The sequence below is a fragment of the Mesoplodon mirus genome (genome assembly GCF_964341445.2).
Source record: "Mesoplodon mirus genome assembly, chromosome: 6".
In the NCBI taxonomy this organism is placed as follows: domain Eukaryota; kingdom Metazoa; phylum Chordata; class Mammalia; order Artiodactyla; family Ziphiidae; genus Mesoplodon; species Mesoplodon mirus.
This window is the reverse complement of record NC_138982.1, coordinates 58322833-58342231: the sequence shown is the minus strand read 5'-3', so window position 1 is coordinate 58342231 and position 19399 is coordinate 58322833. Positions and strand designations below refer to the sequence as shown.

The 19399-nt window shown below is 38.3% G+C and overlaps 1 protein-coding gene across 4 annotated transcripts in view; it reads right to left on the bottom strand.

Moving 5' to 3' along the window:
• The window catches only part of PLD1 (phospholipase D1), a 206546-nt gene that overhangs the window by 19860 nt on the left and 167287 nt on the right, over positions 1-19399 (bottom strand). For all 4 annotated transcript variants that reach the window (XM_082624745.1, XM_082624746.1, XM_082624748.1 and 1 more), the window contains 3 exons: positions 17845-17958; positions 15465-15514; positions 3155-3289 (listed from right to left, as the gene is read on the bottom strand). In XM_082624745.1, the coding sequence (XP_082480871.1) occupies positions 3155-3289; positions 15465-15514; positions 17845-17958 (299 nt within the window). The remainder of the gene's footprint in view (positions 1-3154; positions 3290-15464; positions 15515-17844; positions 17959-19399) is intronic.

The following is a 19399-nucleotide window of genomic DNA, read 5'->3' as shown; positions in this document are numbered from 1 at the left end:
TCAAACCAGACCAATGAGTCAGAATTTCTGGAAGTAGGAACCAGGCATTAATATTTTCCCCTAATACCACTCCATCCCTTTATCTATCAATGAATCCATCTTCGGGGGCAGGGAATCTATTTGAAAGTAAATTGCAGACATGAATAATCTTCCCCCTAAATGATAGTTTCATTTCTCTGAACTGAAACTCATCTGTGTTCAAAATTGTTCTGTGGTGACAGTGAAAACATTTTAGGGGCTGACTGACTGAGTGGAGACAGAAAGACACCTGTCAGAGTGATGGAAATATTCTGTATCTTGTTCTGGGTGGTGGTTACATGAATGTAAACATATGTGAATATTCATTAAGCTGTACACTTAAGGTCTGTGCAATTTACTATATATAACAGCTTAATTAAAAAAGGATAGTCCACCAAAAAAAAAGCCACCAGGCAAACCTAAGGCAGCCAGGGTTGAGACCCACGGGACTCGCTCTTTACCGGGGTGGCCTTTCAACTACAGACTCTCAACAGCTGCTCTCGAGCCTGCCCCTTAAGCACTGATATCCATTCTCTCTCCATAGTTTCCCACATACCCACCTTCGCTGACGGTCTCTGGACCTTCTCGCGCCAGTTCATCAATATCCATCCCGATGTTTCTGGTGTTTAGTGGAAAGAATACCTGCCTCCCCTGTAGCCCATGAGCTGTGTAGGGCAGTGGCACTGTGTGATCATGTTTTGTATCTCCCTATTGTGTTGTGCAATGGATTAGTGAATACTAAAAAAAATTGTTTCACTTAGTCAACAGGATAGACTTAAATTCTATTTAAGGATAGCCTTGTTTTGTTTAGGAAAGCAAGTAAATGTTAGTTCTGTTAAGTGCCAGTAAGATGAATTAGAAAACTGGACTTGGTCACAGATTTCAGGACCAACAGAGCCACCGGGGGTAAAAGATAATTAAAGGTACACACAAAAGAGATCTCAATGTGAGAAACCAAGTATTTCCTTGTGAGGAAAAAAAATGAAGATAAACCATTAGTCATTTTTCTTACGTCAACTATTCATTAATTCTGGCATAAGTCTGCCATGTTAGAAAATTTAATCACAAGTTACTTTAATTCCTTTTAAGCTCTCAACTACTTGCTTATTAACACCTGTAAAATATTGTCAACCTAACTTCTCAAGTTCCTCTTTGAGAATTTTAAACATTGTTCTCTGTCTGTGTTATGAAAACAGGCCAGATATCTGAGAGCAGCAATAACAAGCCTGCTTCTCCTAGAGTTTCCACTGAGATAAAAAGAACAAAGGTACCTGTGGATTTTCCACGGGGGAAATGTGTTCTGCCCTTGGGGAAGGAGAAAAAGAAGTGCAGCCTCTAAAGACGAGCAAGTGAGACCTCGTCATACTCCCAAGGCTACATCTTCAGTTTCAAGAAAGTCGGTAAGGACGTGCAAAATGGATCAGTTATTGCTAGTCTAAATAAACTGCAGCCTTTGAGGGGTCAGAGACCTTTCAAGAAAATAAGTCAACTAAAAAACTCTACAAATCTGTTTCACTGTTAGCTCAGATACTGAAAACTACTTTGCATTTATACTTGATGTAAAGTAAAGCAGGCTGAAGGTCAAAATGACCTTTAAAAGGAAAATATTTACATCTGTCAATTTTTACTTCAGGAGTTCTGAAATCTTGCTGAAGAGATCAACTGAATTTTATCTGGCTTTGTTTGTTTTTTCGTTTCAGCAAAATCAATATTTTTCCTTTCCTTACTGTCATTGCCAAATTTAATATAAAAATATTCTGAGATTGGCTTCTGAAGAGCAAGACCAGAATAGCTTGCGGGAAATAAGAGAAAACTTGTATATTGGGGGAAGTAAGGGAGGAAATAAATCCTTAAAGAGCTTTGATCCCTATTGAGCAAGAACTTGAAGACACAAGGTATTTTTCTTAAATGCCCGGTAAGTATTAAAAGAATGTGTGTGTGTGTGTACACATTTATATATATGTATCACCACACTGTGGTCTATACATTTTCTGGCTTCTGAACTACTTTTTCTTTTCAAATCATCTTCCAGACAAGACAGTCTCATTACTCCTAGGTATGAGATTTTTTTTTCTTTTCTCAGTGGAGGATAGACATGGAAAAGGCATATTTACTGCCAAAATTTTTCAAAACACCCCATGACACTTAATTTCTTAAAGAATAGTTAAGTATCTTATTATAGCTGAGAAACTACATTTTATTTAAAATGGGTGAGTGGTATTCCCAATAGTGGGACGCAGCATATCTCTAAGTAACATCCCCCCACCCTCGTCAATTCATTTATCTGGCTGATTATTAATACTCTATTTCTCCTCCTGGCCTTTCAGTGTTTGTGTAACATGATATTAGAAGGCAAACCAATTCAATGATGGGAAAATGAAGCTTTTCAGGTGTATACAAGAATGAAGCTGCAAACCCACCCCTCTGGTTCAAGATCTAATCTGGGTAGAATGTACAACCAGTAACTTTCCTGAATCTGTCAGTGGGGTGAGGACTGCAGGAACAGACTGCAGACCTTAGTCTAGGACTACATCATATCATTACTACACAATTTCCACCTCACTCCCGCCCCCAACAAAGCTGGTCTGCTCTGCACTCTGATTAATAACATCCAAAACATTGACTCCGGGGAAAAAATGGTAAGCACAGAGGCAGCAATATTTTAATATCCTTCCGATCCTAACTCTTGCAAAACTTCAGATCTGTGGTAATGCTTAGGTGGGTGTGATGCGCGCACGTATAAATTACCACTAGGTACTCATTTGTGACACATTTCCCTCCCCACATCTCCTCTTTCCAAGCCCAGAAATCTAGGTGCTTGGATTCAAAATAAAAATAAGGGACTAATAAAGTATTAATGAGAGCAGGCTGATTATTGCGCTGCTGGGTTAAACTGCTGTCTCTGGACACTGTAATTTACACGATGGCCATTTGATTGTTCTGTGCCTCTGTTACTTCATAGATAAAAGCAGGGAGTAGACAGGACATAAGCAAAAAAGATTGCTTCGGAAATGTTTTAGATAACTGTGTGACTGTCCCTTTCAACTGCAAAGGAAGCTTTAGAGGAATAAAAAGAAAGATTGTTGCATGAGGTAAGTCCACTAACAAGGAATACAATTAGAGACCAAGTACTTACCAATAATAACAGTGTCGTCATCAGCAATTAGCAACTTGCTGTGGACATAGACAAGCTCAGTGACTAGGTTTCCTTCAAGCTCTGCGTGTGTTCTAAGACCACAGAAGGATATGTAATTTATCCACTGATTGCCGACTGTAAATTAAATAAGAAATCACTAAAATTAATATGACCAAGCTCAATAATGGCACCTTAAATTTTACTGTCTTTCCAAACAAATATACCACATAAACAGGTTAAGAATAGATTGTAAAATATATGTGTGTATTTGTGTGTGTGTGTGTGTATGTGTGTGTGTATAATTTCAGAATACACCTAGGATCTATTTTTGCTTTCTGAAGAGTTTTATATTGTTAATATGAATGGAGATACAATTTTAAAATATCATACTGAACTGATTTCTAAGAATTCCTTATGCCGAGGTAATCCAAAGATAAATTCAAATATGAACATTTTATTTTAATGATTTGGTGAGCAACTACTGAAGAGTGATAAAGTATAGCTGCAGTAGTAGATAACCCAAGATTTCAGTGTGACATTTGCATCTGTCTTGGTTGACACCTGCCGCTGTTTAAATCAGATGCAAGATGTAAGCCCAAACTACCTGATATACACATACTTTGCAGCATATCCAGCACAAAGCAGCATATAAATTTTGCAGACTTTGGGTAAGTAAGAGTGTTGGCAATTAAATAACACTCCTCCTTCTAAACCACTAAAATTAGGAAAGAATCCTAAGTACATTTAACTTCGGAGAATTTTCTTCAGAGCAAACAGTACTAGGTTTGTACTTTAAAATGTTGTCCTCTCGGGGCTTCCCTGGTGGCGCAGTGGTTGAGAGTCCGCCTGCCGATGCAGGGGACGTGGGTTCGTGCCCCTGTCCGGGAGGATCCCACATGCCGCAGAGCGGCTGGGCCCGTGAGCCATGGCCGCTGGGCCTGCGCGTCCAGAGCCTGTGCTCCGCAATGGGAGAGGCCACAACAGTGAGAGGCCCGCGTAATGCAAAAAAAAAAAAAAAAAAAAAAAAAAAAAAAATGTCCTCTCATCATGTGAGGGTCATTTATGTGATAAGAAGAAATGCATTCCGTATCAAACCAACCCATATTCATTACCCTGGCATGAGTGTTAGTCATGAGATTTTATGGTCCCTCTCCCACATAGCAATTGCCCTGGATAAGCAAAGTCTGATACTAAGAATAAATGGAGTGGAACCAAACCATCTTAGATTCTTATAGAAAGAGAACATAAATTTTTAAAAGAATCTGAAGCATACTAATAGAACCAATGGTAGTTCATGTTTCGTTTACTGAAGTTTCCATGTATTACTGATGTTTTCTATTTTATTGCTGATGTTAGTGTATCTATTAAATTTAGGTATACTGGAAAGAAGTTTGTTCATAGGTAATATACAGAGGTTCCTCCATTTACAAATAAACCTTCCCATATTTTTTTTTTTTTTTTGTGGTACGCGGGCCTCTCACTGCTGTGGCCTCTCCCATTGCGGAGCACAGGCTCCGGACGCACAGGCTCAGCGGCCGTGGCTCACGGGCCTAGCCGCTCCACGGCATGTGGGATCTTCCCGGACCGGGGCACGAACCCGTGTCCCCTGCATCAGCGGGCGGACTCTCATCCACTGTGCCACCAGGGAAGCCCAACCTTCCCATATTTTATATTAACACATTCTATAAAGTCTGTATAATTAAAACAGTGTAGAACTGGTACATAAATAGACAGCCAAACCACTGAACGGAATAGGAAGTCCAGAAACAGACCCAAGTAGGTATGGAAATTTTGCATATGATAAAGGCTGCATCTCTAGGAAAAGGGTTTTTTACATAAAGGACTAGAATTTTTAAATGAAAGGTGCTAGTACAATTGCATAGCTATTTGAAAAAGATAAAAATTATATACATTTCTCCCAGCAATCATAAGAAATCCAAATAAATCAGAGATGAAAATGTAAGCATATGAAACCATACAAGTGTTAGAAGAAAACAGGGTGAATTCCTGGTAACCTGAGTGCAGGGAAGGCTTGTAAGTATCTAGAGCCAATAAAAGAAAAGATCAATAATGTTGGCTAAATTTAAAAAACATATTTGCATGACACAAAACACAATAAGCAAAAACAAAAGACAAATGACAAAGAGGAAGAACGTATTTGCAGTATACATTACAGACAAAGAACTGAGTCTGAACATATAAAGAACTCAATAACTGAAGGGAGAAAAAGATCAAAGTCTTGACAGAAAAATAGGCAAAAGACATGAACAGAGAATTCACACACACGAAAAGATACATTTGAAAAGACATACATTCTCACTCATAATAACAGAAATGCAAATTAAAACCACAGTGAGAAACCATTTGTTAACCTATGAGATTGGGCAAAAAAAAAAAAGTAAGATAACACATTCTATTGGTGAGACTGGGTTGAAGCAAGCTCTCTCTTACATTGGTGGTGAGAATGCAAATTGGTACAAACTTGGAGGGGAATTTGGCAATATCTAACAAAACCACCTATGTGTTTACCTACTGACCTAGCATTCCCACACTAGAAACTTATCCTAAATATACACTTCCAACAAATAAGAACATATATGCACAAAGTTATCAATTGCATAATTGTAATTGAAAAATATTGAAAACAACCTAAATGTTCATACAGAGAATGACTGAATCAACTATGGCAAATCTATACATGGGAGACTATGCAGAGCTAAAAAGGAATGAAAATCTCTATGAACTGATACAGAGTGATTTCCAGGATGTAGTGTTAAATGAAAAAACAAATGCACAAGAATATATGTGGTATGCTATTCTTATGAAAGAGATTGGGAGAAATAAGAAAATATACACGTGTCTGCTCATTTGTATGAAAAGAAACACAGCAAGAATAACTTAGAAACTGACAAAATTGGTTACCGATAGGGAATGAGTAGAATAGGGTGGAAAAGATGGGTGGGGAAGAAACTGAAAGGAACTATAGCGGAGTGGCACTTGTCTAAGCATGACTTTTATATAGTTCTGACTATTGGAAGTCTGTTACACACACTTAATCAAGAAAGAGAAAAAAAGAAAAGCTTAAAATGAAATACAAACTAAAGCAATGAACCTAACTGTATTTCAAATTAATAACATAATCCAAGTAAATTTTCAACACTGGTTTTTGAGCATATACTCTTTTTTTTTTTTTTTTTTTTTTTTGCGGTACGCGGGCCTCTCACTGTTGTGGCCTCTCCCGTTGTGGAGCACAGGCTCCGGACGTGCAGGCCCAGCCGTCATGGCTCATGGGCACAGCCGCTCCGCGGCATGTGGGATCCTCCCAGACCGGGGCACGAACCCGTGCCCCCTGCATTGGCAGGCGGACTCTCAACCACTGCACCACCAGGGAAGCCCTGAGCATATACTCTTAAGCTAAAGACAAAAAGAACTGTAAACAAATATTGAATTCTAGTGAGATTTATTTTTCATAGTAGTATGGGCTACAGATTTTCGTGTATTCTAAGATTGAGGAAGTATATATATTAGAGATAATAGAAGGAATCCTGTGGCATGGGACTGGAATTATAAGTATCAGTATGGAGATAGATAATAGATAGGTAGATAGATGGATAGGTAGATAGATAGATAAATAGATAGATAGATAGATAATAGATAATGTGTATACAAAAGGTCTAAAGCAGTAATATCCCAGTAGTAATGATCATATCTAGCACCCAGAATTTGGTTTCTAAATGCCAATTTCCACTAAAATAACCTAGGTCTCTTGGAGAAATGGTTGATTGCAGGGCTAGTTCTGGGAATATACAAGATGGGTCTGGAACTCTCGTGCCAGTAAGAAAAAAAGGCTGATGGGAACATGTCCAAAGCACATAGGAGCAAGCTTAAAAAGGCCCTCACTGGCCAAATCTGTGCAAGCTGATCATCAAAATTATTACCCACTGAATAACATAAGAATCCATAGATCCACACGTGAATAAATGCATAAGTAGGGAAGAAGGGAAAACTTCCTTGTAGAATTGCAACTAAGAAATTTAGAAGAAAGTAATAAATATAGAAGCAATGGAACTAAAAAATCAACATTTAGAAATATAGTAATAATAACTGAATCATAGTGTAATAATTGATCCAGGAAGAATCATTAATATATGCTAAAACCAGTGGGTGAATGTTTGATAAGAAGCAGAATATTTACTATTAGACTCAAAAGTGTTTTCCCATGAAATATTTAATTACAAAGGGAAAAATGGTAATTTTATAGTGGAGAAACCTGGCAGATCCCACCTTCCCTAAGTGATCAAAGTTAATATAACCAGTAATGGGGCAAATCAACACCATGTTACTCCTGACATGGTATATGAAGGGCACATCACTTCTGTGACATTCCTGCTGAAAACGCATAACCTGAATCTAATCACAAGGAAACAATGGATATACCAAAACTGAGGGCTATTCTACAAAATATAACTGTACTCTTCAAACATACCAAGATCATGAAAGTCCTCCCATCCTCCAAAAAAAAAAAATTGAGGGATTATTTCAGATTAAAGGAAAATAAAGATAAATACAACACATGTTGTTGATTGAAGCCTGGGCCACACACACGAAAAAACCATTTCCCCCCCTTTTGCTATAAAGAACCTTAATTAGTAAGACAATTGGCAAAATTTTAATAAGGTCTGCAAACAAGATAATAGTATTATATCAATGTTAATTTCATTAATTTCTATATTGAACTATAGCTGCTTTAAAAATGTCCTGCTTTTTCAGAAACACACATATATTTAGGAGTAAATGAGCATAATGGCTGCAACTTATTGTCAAATGGTTCAGAGGGAAAAAACCCATCCATCTGTCTGTCTGTCTATCTATCTGGAGAGAATGATAAAGCAAAGAAGGCAAATTATTAACAGTTGCGAAATCAGGATGAAGGGTATATGGCAGTTCTGGAAATTCTTCCGTAAGTTTGAAATTATTTAAAAATATTTTTTAAAGATTAACAATACTGACTGGCTGTTAGCAGCCTGAAAAGCTTAAGACATAATAACTTGTAATTTCCTAAGGCACAGATTTGTGCCATTCCACAGCAGGTCTGGAGAGTCTCAGCAACACTCCAACTAGTGGGCGAGCCTCACAGCCCACAGTCCATACCTACTCCTTCATCCTTGCTACAAAATAACTTTTTTTTAAAAGGATTTTTTGTTTTGTTTTGTTTTAGATTTAATTTTATTTATTTTTGACTGCATTGGGTCTTCATTGCGGTGCGTGGGCGTCTCATTGGGGCGACTTCTCTTGTTGTGGAGCACGGGCTCTAGGTATGTGGGCGTCAGCAGTTGTGGCACCCAGGCTCAGTAGTTGTGGCTTGTGGGCTCTAGAGCTCAGGCTCAGTAGTTGTGGCACACGGGTTTAGTTGCTCCGCAGCATGTGGGATCTTCCCGGACCAGGGATCAAACCCGCATCCCCTGCATTGGCAGGCGGATTTCTGTCCACTGCACCACCAGGGAAGTCCCCAAAATAGCTCTTGTGAAGTAAAAAATCTTTATTTCTTTATGAAAAATGCCTTTAAGAAGAAAGCTAAGGGTGAGTGCCAGTCACAGGGACCAGAAGAAAAACAAAGTTTCCAAGCCAGAAAGCAGACATTTTGATGAATTAAAAGTGTGGCCTGTCAAATGAGGTGAATGGATGCACCACACACTCTAGTAAGAAGAAGACAAATCAAATTGAGAAATTACTTTCGCCAGTACAGTCGTCCCTCAGTACCCGCAGGGTACTGGTTCCAGGACCCCCAAGGATAACAAAATCTGCCCTACACAAGTCCCTTATATAAAATGGTATAGCATTTGTGTATGATCTACACACATCCTCCCGTACACTTTAAATCATCTCTCGATTACTTGTAATACCTAATACCATGTAAATGCTATGCAAATAGTTGGCTGCACGTGGCAAATTCAAGTTTTGCCTTTTGGAACTTTCTGGGTTTTTTTTTTTTTTCCTTTTCAAATATTTTCTTTTTTTTTTTTTTTTAAATTTATTTATTTATTTATTGGCCGTGTTGGGTCTTCCTTGCTGTGTGTGGGTTTTCTCTAGTTGCGGTGAGTGGGGCTACTCTTTGTTGCCGTGCGCGGGCTTCTCATTGCGGTGGCTTCGCTGGTTGCAGAGCACGGGCTCTAGGCGCACAGGCTTCAGTAGTTGCAGCGCACAGGCCTCAGTAGTTGTGGCTCTCGGGCTCCAGAGCGCAGGCTCAGTAGTTGTGGCCCACGGGCTCAGTTGCCCCGCGGCATGTGGGATCTTCCCGGACCAGGGCTTGAGCCCGCGTCCCCCGCACCGGCAGGCGGATTCCTAACCACTGTGCCACCAGGGAAGCCCCCTTTTCAAATATTTTCGATCTGCAGTTGGTTGAATGTGTGGATGGGGAACTGCAGATACAGAGGTCTGACTGTACTTTATTCTGTGAAGGAAACTGGCTCAACGAGTAACAGGTACAAAGTTGGTGATGTTAACTTGTGGTGTGAGGATATACTGAAACAGTGCCTTCTGAAGAAAATATAAGAAAGCCAGGAGCATGACAGGTATTAATAAGAAGCAATAGATAGAAAAGAATCATGAGGGGTTCCAACTTACATGTTATGGAGGTATGTGAGAATCTGGAGATTTATATAGGCCCCTAAGACATATCTGTTGTGAACGTTGGTGCATATATATCGATAGCTCAAAAGATGAGAAGTTTGATACAATAGACTCTATGTTTATAAGGATACTTTGTGAAAGGACTTGAAGAGTTGTTACAGGCTTTTGCTGCTTAAACAAGCACTTCCTATATGTACGTTTCTAATCCTGATTGAATACCTCTAGGCCTTGTGTTAAATTAAACGAAATTGGCTGCTAAAATGCCATAATCCACAACAATTATAAAAATAATAAAGAATTGCTTTAAATTAAACACTAAATCCCTGAAGATTAGTGTATCAGAAAATCATACACTAATCGCAGCTGGTTTTCTTTTCAGGAATTTTAACATATTCGTAGCAGCAGTTTTGTTATTTCTAAAAACTACAGCTCTCTATCCAATTAGAGATTAGTTAGTTCATGTATTTAAAACCCACTATACATTTACAAAAACAAAACCAACAATACAACATTGCACCTCAAAAAGGGGCATTATGTAATTAATCTGTTCTTCCATGTTCAGTGAACATTTTCCCCACTGAGATGCGTGATTTTGACTTGTTCCCAGGGTACTTGGAACTCTTTTCATAAGAGCGCTTAACAATGAAATTACTTCTTATGTTAAAATCCAATTTTTCCCCAGAATAGGCAGAGGCAGGAAAAGGGTCCAGAGCCAAAGAAAATGCTTTATACTAAGTTCAGGACACTTTTATGGTTGAGAAACTAAATAATAGGCTTGTTCTGACTTTTTATTCTCCTATAACCTCACCTTTGCATTTTTACTAGCCACTGTTATTACCGAATGGCTTTCCTGATTTTGTTTTTAATCAACATATCTTTTAGAACCTTACTCATTCACTATCAGTTTAATTTTCAACTGTTAGAAAATAGAGATAGGGTAATACTCTGGTAAATCTATGTCCTGGATAAAATTAGATACACCTTTTGAAAGTATTTATTTATTTATTTATTTATTTATTTATTTATTTATTTATTTATTTATTTATTTATTGCGGTACGCGGGCCTCTCACTGTTGTGGCCTCTCCCGTTGGACTCTCAACCACTGCGCCACCAGGGAAGCCCTATTTATTTTTTTTAAAAATTTATTTCTTTTCCTTAATTTTTTGGCTGCGTTGGCTCTTAGCTGCGGCACATGGAATCTTCGTTGAGGCATGCAGGATCTTTTCGTTAAGGCGCGGTCTCTTCGTTGCAGCGCTTGGGCTTCTCTCTAGTTGAGGCGTGTGGGTTTTCTCTCTCTCGTTGTGGTGCGTGAGTTCCAGAAGGCGTTGGGCTCTGTAGTTTGCGGCACGCGGGTTCTCTCTTTGAGGCGTGTGAGCTCAATAGTTGTGGCGTGCAGGCTTAGTTGCCCTGCAGCATGTGAGATCTTAGTTCCCAGACTAGGGATCGAACCAGTGTCCCCTGCATTGGAAGGTGGATTCTTTACCACTGGACCACAAGGTAAGTCCCTGAAATTATTTATTATTGGTGATGTACATGTTGTATGTCCAAAGTTCTTTCTAAGATTTTTTAGATTGAGGAGACCATTAGTGAAAAATTATTGAATACCACACACCAATAGATAAGTTTAAAATTATGTAGTCCTAAAAGCTTAATTATTTTTAAACTTCCAAGTCATTTAAAAATCCATATGCCATAAAATTCACCTCTTTAAAGTATTCAATTCAGTTTTTTTAAAGTATATTCACAAAGCTGTACAATCCATCACCACTATCCAATTTTAAGACATTTTAATTACTCCGAAAAGAAATGTCATACCCATTAGAAGTCACTCCCCATTCCACTCTCTCCCCAGACCCTGGCAATGACTAATCTACTGTCCTGCCTCCAGGGATTTGCCTATTAAAAACATTGAATAAAAATGGAATTATACAATATGTGGCCTTTTGTGTCTTGCTTCTTTTCACATAGCATAATATTTTCAAGGTTCATCCATGTTGTAACATGGATCAGTACATTCCTTTTTAGATTTAAATAATATTCCACTGTATGGATATATACATTTTGTTTCTTCATTCACCCATTAATGGATACTTGAGTTGTTTACACCTTTTGGCTATAGTGAATAATGCTGCTAGAAATATTCATGTGCAAGTTTTTGTGTGAACATGTTTTCAGTTCTCTTGGGTATATTCTATGGAGAATTGCTGGGTCATATGGTAACTCTATGTTTAACTTTTAGGGAATTACCAAACTGCTTTCCAAAGAGCCCACATGATTTTGAATGACCAGCAGCAACATATGAGGGTTCCAATATCTTCATATTCTCATCATTATCTTTTTTATGTTTTAAATTATAGCCATCTTAGTGGACACGAAGTTGTATCTTGTGACTTTTATTTGAATTTCCCTTATGATTAATTATGTTGAGCATCTTTTTATATGCTTATTGGCCATTTGTGTATCTTCTTTGGAGAAATGTCTACTTAGATCCTTGGCCCATTTTTAAATTGGATTATTTTTTTATTGTTGACTTGTAAATGTTCTTTTGTATATTCAGGATATGAATCCCTTATCAGAGATATGATTTGCAAACATTTTCTCCCATTCTGTCATTTTTTTCTAGTTCCTTGATAGTGTCCATTGGAGCACAAAAGCTTTTATGTTTGATGAAATCCAATTTATCCATTTTTATATTTTTGTTATAAACCCAAGAAACGTGTGCTTAATCCAAGGTCATAATGTTTTTTGCCCATGTTTTCTTCTAAGAGTTTTATAGTGTCAGTTTTTACACTTTAGGTCTTGATCCATTTTGACTTATTTTTTGTATGTGGTGTGAGGTAGAGGTCCATCTTCATTGTTTTGCATGTGAATATACAGTTGTTCCATCACCATTTGCTGAAAAGATTATTTTTTCTCCATTGAATTGTCCTGGAACCCTTGTTGAAATTCAAGTGACCATAATCATAAGAGTTTATTTCTGGATTCTTGGTTCTATTCCTGTGATCTATATGTCTATCCTTACATCAGCACCATACTGGTTTTATTCCTGTAGGTTTATAGTAAGTTCTGAAATTGGGAGCATGAGTTCTCTAATTTGTTCTTTTTCAAGATTGTTTTGGCTGTTCTAAATGCCCTATTCATTTTTCTGCATTCTTTTTTCTTTCTGGTCCTCTGATTGGATAATCTCAATTGACCTATCTTCAAGTTTGTTGATTCATCTGCCTACTCCAATCTGCTACTGAGTCTTCCAATGTACATTTCATTTCAGTTATTATACTTTTCAACACCAGAATTTGTATTTGGTTCTTTTTTTTTTTCTGTGGTACACGGGCATCTCACTGCTGTGGCCTCTCCCATTGCGGAGCACAGGCTCCAGATGCGCAGGCTCAGCAGCCGTGGCCCAGGGGCCTAGCCGCTCCGCGGCATGTGGGATCCTCCCGGACCGGGGCATGAACCCGCGTCCCCTGCATCGGCAGGCGGACTCCCAACCACTGCACCACCAGGGAAGCCCTATTTGGTTCTTTTTATGTAAAAAAATTAATAAAATTTTTAAATTAAAAAATTCTATTTTTTTATACTCTATTTGGGGAGAGATTGTTTTTAGACTTCTCTTTAGTCTTTAGATTTGTTGCCTTTAGTTTTTTGAACATAGTTAAACTAGCCATTTTAAAGTCTTTTAAACTGTCAGGTGAAATTAGGACAATTCTCTGAGAATTGTTGGGGGATGGGAGCTTCAAACCCATTTGGCTTCTTCCAGTGGCTGCTAGGCTGTTGGTTTTCTTTCACAGTGATGGGGAGTTGGTTTTCAAGGCCACTGTGGAATGAGGAGAAGGGGATGGGCATATGGCAAATTAAAAAGCTTGCTGTTTTTACCAAGACTCTGCTGTCTTTCTTGAATAAACAGATTGTTACCTGCCCTTGGTTAATTTCCAGAGTGCTAAAAAAGTTGATTTTTGACAATTTTTGCTAGTGTTTTTATTGCTTTTATGTAGGAATGGATTTGGGGGGATCCTTACTATACCATTCCTGCTAATGTCCTAATTCTTTATTTTTAAGGAAAAATATACATACATGGAAGGCCTAATTTTTTCTCTCCACATTCTGATATATCACCCAGTGCACCATGTTTAGGAGGCTCCCAGTGTAAAATAAAAATTTCAAAAACCTCAATTGAGGTGTATAGCATATGTGAACGCCACACCACATGGCATCATATGATTGAGGTGGCTCCTCCTGACTTTTCAGACCTTCCTGTGGCAGCTCCATCCTTCTGATGAGTTGGGTTGAAACTCTTAGGATTATCTGACCCTTCCCTTACTCTTCTGCTCCCACATCCCCTCAAATGCTCCTTCACAGTTTTATCCATACATAACCTTTCTATCCATTCCCAAGGCACCATTTTCTCTCGCCTGCCAGCAGTCAGTGAGCTTTGATATAAACACCACTTTGATGAGTTCAATCAGTGATCAGAGGCAACCAACACCATATCTTGTCTTTTTCTAGATAAAAATCTAGTCTTTTTAATGTGACCTACAAATTTTCACAATCTTAACCCGATATGAACTGGAGGTCAGACAAATTGGGTTCTTTCTCTCTTTTTTTTTTTTTTAAATTATTTATTTACTTTTGGCTGTGTTGGGTCTTCGTTTCTGTGCGAGGGCTTTCTCTAGTTGCGGCGAGCGGGGGCCACTCTTCATCGCGGTGCGCGGGCCTCTCACTATCGCGGCCTCTCTTGTTGTGGAGCACAGGCTCCAGACGCACAAGCTCAGTGGTTGTAGCTCACGGGCCTAGTTGCTCCGCGGCATGTGGGATCTTCCCAGACCAGGGCTCGAACCCATGTCCCCTGCATTAGCAGGCAGATTCTCAACCACTGCACCACCAGGGAAGCCCGGGTTCTTTCTTCAGCTTAGTTCTTGTGGAATTTTCTGTACCTACTGTTCAGGGTATAAAAGATGACTGAGTACCTACTATGTGCTAAACTTAGAGTCAGTTCACAGACATATAGGTAAGTAAACCCACAATTACAATGTACTGTAGCTAAGAACTATGTGGAAGGATCAATTAAGATATCTGAGAAAGTGCCTTTGAAAATGTGCAGAATTTCAGGAGTAACAGGTATTACTGTGTTTTTTTTTCTTATTTACTTACCTCCAGTATAATACCCTCGAAGATTTAGTCAAGTGGTATGGTGTTAAAATGGTTATATAATTAGTTTTCCTCCCTAAATATGACAGTGTGTGAGAACCCTGGGACTTCTGCATCTGTAGGAGGCCACATATATACATGCTGACTGTGTCCTCATCTTTAAAGCAGGGATGACACCTTCCTGCTTACTTCCCAGGACTGTGGTGAAGGATCACAGGAGAAGATACACGTGGGGTCATTTTGAAGTGCCTTACAAATCCCACTTCTTATCAAAACAATTATTATAAATAAATAAAAATAAATTATAAAAAATTGTAAACATACTCCCATTTTTATCACCTATGCAGCTCATGCTGTGATGTCTTCATTTGAACATCTGTTTGGACAATTTAATGAGAATAAGTAATTTATTTCTGTTAAGCATTTTGTGGGCTACCTTTTGTGAAGAGTCCTATAACCACACTGTGAAAACATTAATAATCACTGATATGTCACCAAAAACAACCATGGAGGAAAAGAAAAGCAGTTACTTACTCTCTGCTTTTAATTGTCCAAGGATGGAATTTTCTCCTCTGCACATGGTTCTGAACATATGTAAAGGAAAGAAATAATTATAGAGGTTTCAAAGGTTTCAATTGCAATATCTGTGGGGTAGAGTCCTAATCCAAGTAAAAATAGAGCAAGTGCTTTTATGAGAAGATGCTACATAGATTTTTTAAAAGCCAAAAAAAACATATGAATGTCACTTCTGTAATGTTATTGATGGGACAAGTTATTTTGAAGTGCGTAAATGGAAAAGTTATAAAATTGATCTTAGATTTCAGAAAGAGATGCTATTTTAAAAGATGGGTTATGAATGAGCTTCCCACTTAGAAAATGTGGCGACTGCAAAGGTAAACTTAGAATGCCACAATAGATAAGAATACTTACAGAATCATATTACTTTCAGAGGTGAAAAGGGCAAACTTAGCAGAGTAATTCTGAAATTAAGGAAACTATTATACCTGAGCTGTCTCTGTAAAGTCAGAAAACCCCTTAAAACTGAAAAATATAGTCTCAAATAGCTGCCTCTACTAATGATTTTGCTTCTCAACACTCTGATAATAGTCGATGAATTATAAAGACCGACAAGACAAAAAATTCTATGTTCCATCTGCTTGCTCTGTGAAAGTAATTAAAAGTACAGTTATGCCTGGGAAATGCTGATATTATTAAAGATGATGCCAGAAAGTAGAGATGCTTTTGCATAATAAAAGGTTATAGTTTTGGGTGCTGAACAAAAGCGAAGCATGATATTTCATTCAGTTGGTTCAAACCCAAGAAAATACTTACAGAAAATAATTACAATCGACAATATTCCAAAAATAATGTTAGCATGGCAAATGAAGTGGATAAAATCCAATTAAACATTATGTCAGTGCCTTAAATACTTGAAAAGCTTTGTTTGCCATGTTATAAATCAGATAATATTAGAAATGGGCAAATCTTCAATCCAAGTGTATAGACCAAAGCACAGTTAAAGTTTTCTCATACTGTAATGAGGCAAAATTACCCCAGATGAAACAAAATGCCTTACTTGAAACCCTGGCAGACAGAAAGATACAAGCTTAAAAAGTCAGAAAGAAGCAAGAGGATTAAAAAAAAAAAAAGATTTCCACCACAGTGGTGCACTCAAACTGTGCCCGGAGGACCTTAGATCTTGAGGAGGTGCCTCTCGGGAGAGGGACTCAAGCAAGAGGGCATCTAAGCCCCCACCCCCAATTTGACCAAGGCCCTGAACCCTTATCTGCTTTACACACTGGGGGTTTGGGGCAAGACTTCATCTGTCCCTCCCCCACAAAGGAATTTGATTAGAAAGGTGGGAAACTACAGGTGGTCCTGAAGAACAGGGGATATTAAAAGAAAATATCCAGGTGCTAGTCCTTGCTTTGACTTATTAAGTGTGATCCTGAGTAGGGCTCTTTTGTGCTTCAGGTCACAGAGCTTATAATTGGGAGCTGGATTCATGCCAGGCCTGTCCGTTTACCTCTTCTCAGCTAAGCGACCCAAAAAGAACATCAGGGGGCCTTTCCATCACTTTCTACAGCACCTCTCTACACCCGCCCACCAGCTAGCACCTCTCAACCCCCCTCATAATCTTCCACTGGCCAAGTCTGAAGTCTCATGTGCCTTTTTGAGTGAATATGGAAACTCTGCTTTTTAGAATATTGAGAACAGGACTTACCACGGTTCCCTAAAATTTTAACAAAGTGATGGTAGGGAAAAACAATTAAAATTCCAGGAGACAGGAAAGAACTTTCACGCTTCACTTACTGGCAGAGACTATTATTACCAACCTTGTTGAAGGATTGCTGCCTAGAAAAATCATAAACCAATATGTGCAAATCATACCATTTTAAGTATTTAATTTTTTTCTTTCATCTACTTACTGCAAAGAATATGGAAAGCTCAGTAACTATTTGGTGGCTTAAAGATAATTTTAAAATTATCTTTAAAAACTAATTATGTATAAAGGACTTCATATCTGTATCTATATAAAGTCCTTATCTCCATTTGTAATATATTAATATATATTAAAGAACAAAAATATTAGTCTTTTTTATATTCATATATACACCTCATAAATGGAGACACGCACTCTATATATGTGATAGGCAATGAGTATAAAAGAGACACTAATATTTTAGTTCTTTTATACGTGCCATGTGTCCTAGGCCTACCATTTATGATTTTAGGCTCTATTTGAATTTTATCAACTAGTAAACAGGCCAAGATTCAAAAGTAAAATAAAGCGAAGTGTCCATCTGTTCAATGCTCCACTGAATAGATGTGGAGAAACATTTCCATTGCTTTCGCCAGCTTACATGCATAACTGATTGAAAGCTGTAAACAGAGGATTTTAGAACTTTGGTACCTGTAGTTGAAGTGCATTATTGCCTGTAGAGCATTTCCTCCACCGGTTGAAATGTCTCCTTCAAAACCTGGCAGAAGTGGTATCACAACATAAACCCGGAATCTCTGGCTTTCCCTGCAAAAGTCAGATGGAAAGAGTTGCACACACACAGAAAAAGACACAGTAACAGTTAAAAATGACAGTCAAGCAGTTCATATGGTTTTGGAGATTGAGTGAATGGCTTCCTACAATACATTCTATCACGTTCCAGGCTTTGGCAGGGAAGGGGATGCTGTTGGATTAAGGCCAGAAACTTATCCAGGCTAACCATTCATAACAACCTGAAAAATAAGCTGAACTTGGCAGTAAAGTGGGAATTGTACCCACTATCTCTCTATAGCACAATCCTTCCTAGGACAAAATTCACTGTAAAAAAGCCTTGCTTGGATCCCATGGGAGGTGGAGGGGTTATAATAAAGTTTTGAAAAAGACGTTATCCTAACCGTTTCATGTATAACAAGTTATAGCCACAGTACCGAGCTCAGAGTCCAGCAAATAGTAGGCATTCAGTTAGTAATTACTGAGTAAATGAGCTCCACAGCCTAAACCTCAGGGGCAAAAAAAGATATGGGACCCAGTATATTTTCCAATGCAGAAATCAGCATTGTTTAGAAACTCTGATTCATCTCTGAAAACTCTGCTTCAGATGCGAAATGTTAAGCTGGGCCTGTCAAGAATTTTGAATGACTGATGTTGAGTTTTAAATCTCCTGTAGACATAACACAATATTTCTCGGTCTGCTGTCCCAACTGATTAACAACAGCTTTTGAAAGAAAAGAAACAGAAGCAGAAAGTGTGGCTCCTAACTTTGATCTGCATTCAGAAAGTCAGAAATTTGGAGAATTATGTTCAAATAGGTATCACCTCTTTGGAGGCTAGACTGTTAATATCCTTATCTCTAGAAAACACACAGGAAGAAGAGAAAGTCTGGAGATGACTGTGGTATCCCTTATGGTCAGAATCTCGCCAGTTTATGTGAGAAGTCTGCATTCACACGAAGATGCTGCTACAGGTTAATTTTCAAATCGGAACCTAGTTAAACTTTTCATAATAATTTCTAAGGTGCATTGTCTTCTAAACAGCTACATTTTTCTTTCAGGTGAATATTATTACTACTCTCAGAGGGGTCACATTTCATTACTGAGGTCTCTGATGCCAACATACTGTACATATCAGGGCACAGGGAAAGTGCAGTTTGAGACAGAAGCCACGGCCAACAGAACGGAGTCTGGAGGCCTATGAGCTTTAACCGCAGTGCTGAGAAATGAGGAATCTGAACCAGGGTGTTGTAATGGCATGGATTAATCGCTAGATGGCAAACACAGTTTGAGTTGGAAAAAACCCATTTAAAAAAAATATATAAACGGTTAAAGTTCTCTGTCAAATAAGGGTACGAAGCTCACATTCCTAGATAGTAAACAGGATAGTGGGAAGAACAGAAAGAATACCTAAGTTATTTCCTCACAGCCAGTATTTAAAAGTCCAAACGAATTTTACAGTTGAAAATTGACACCAT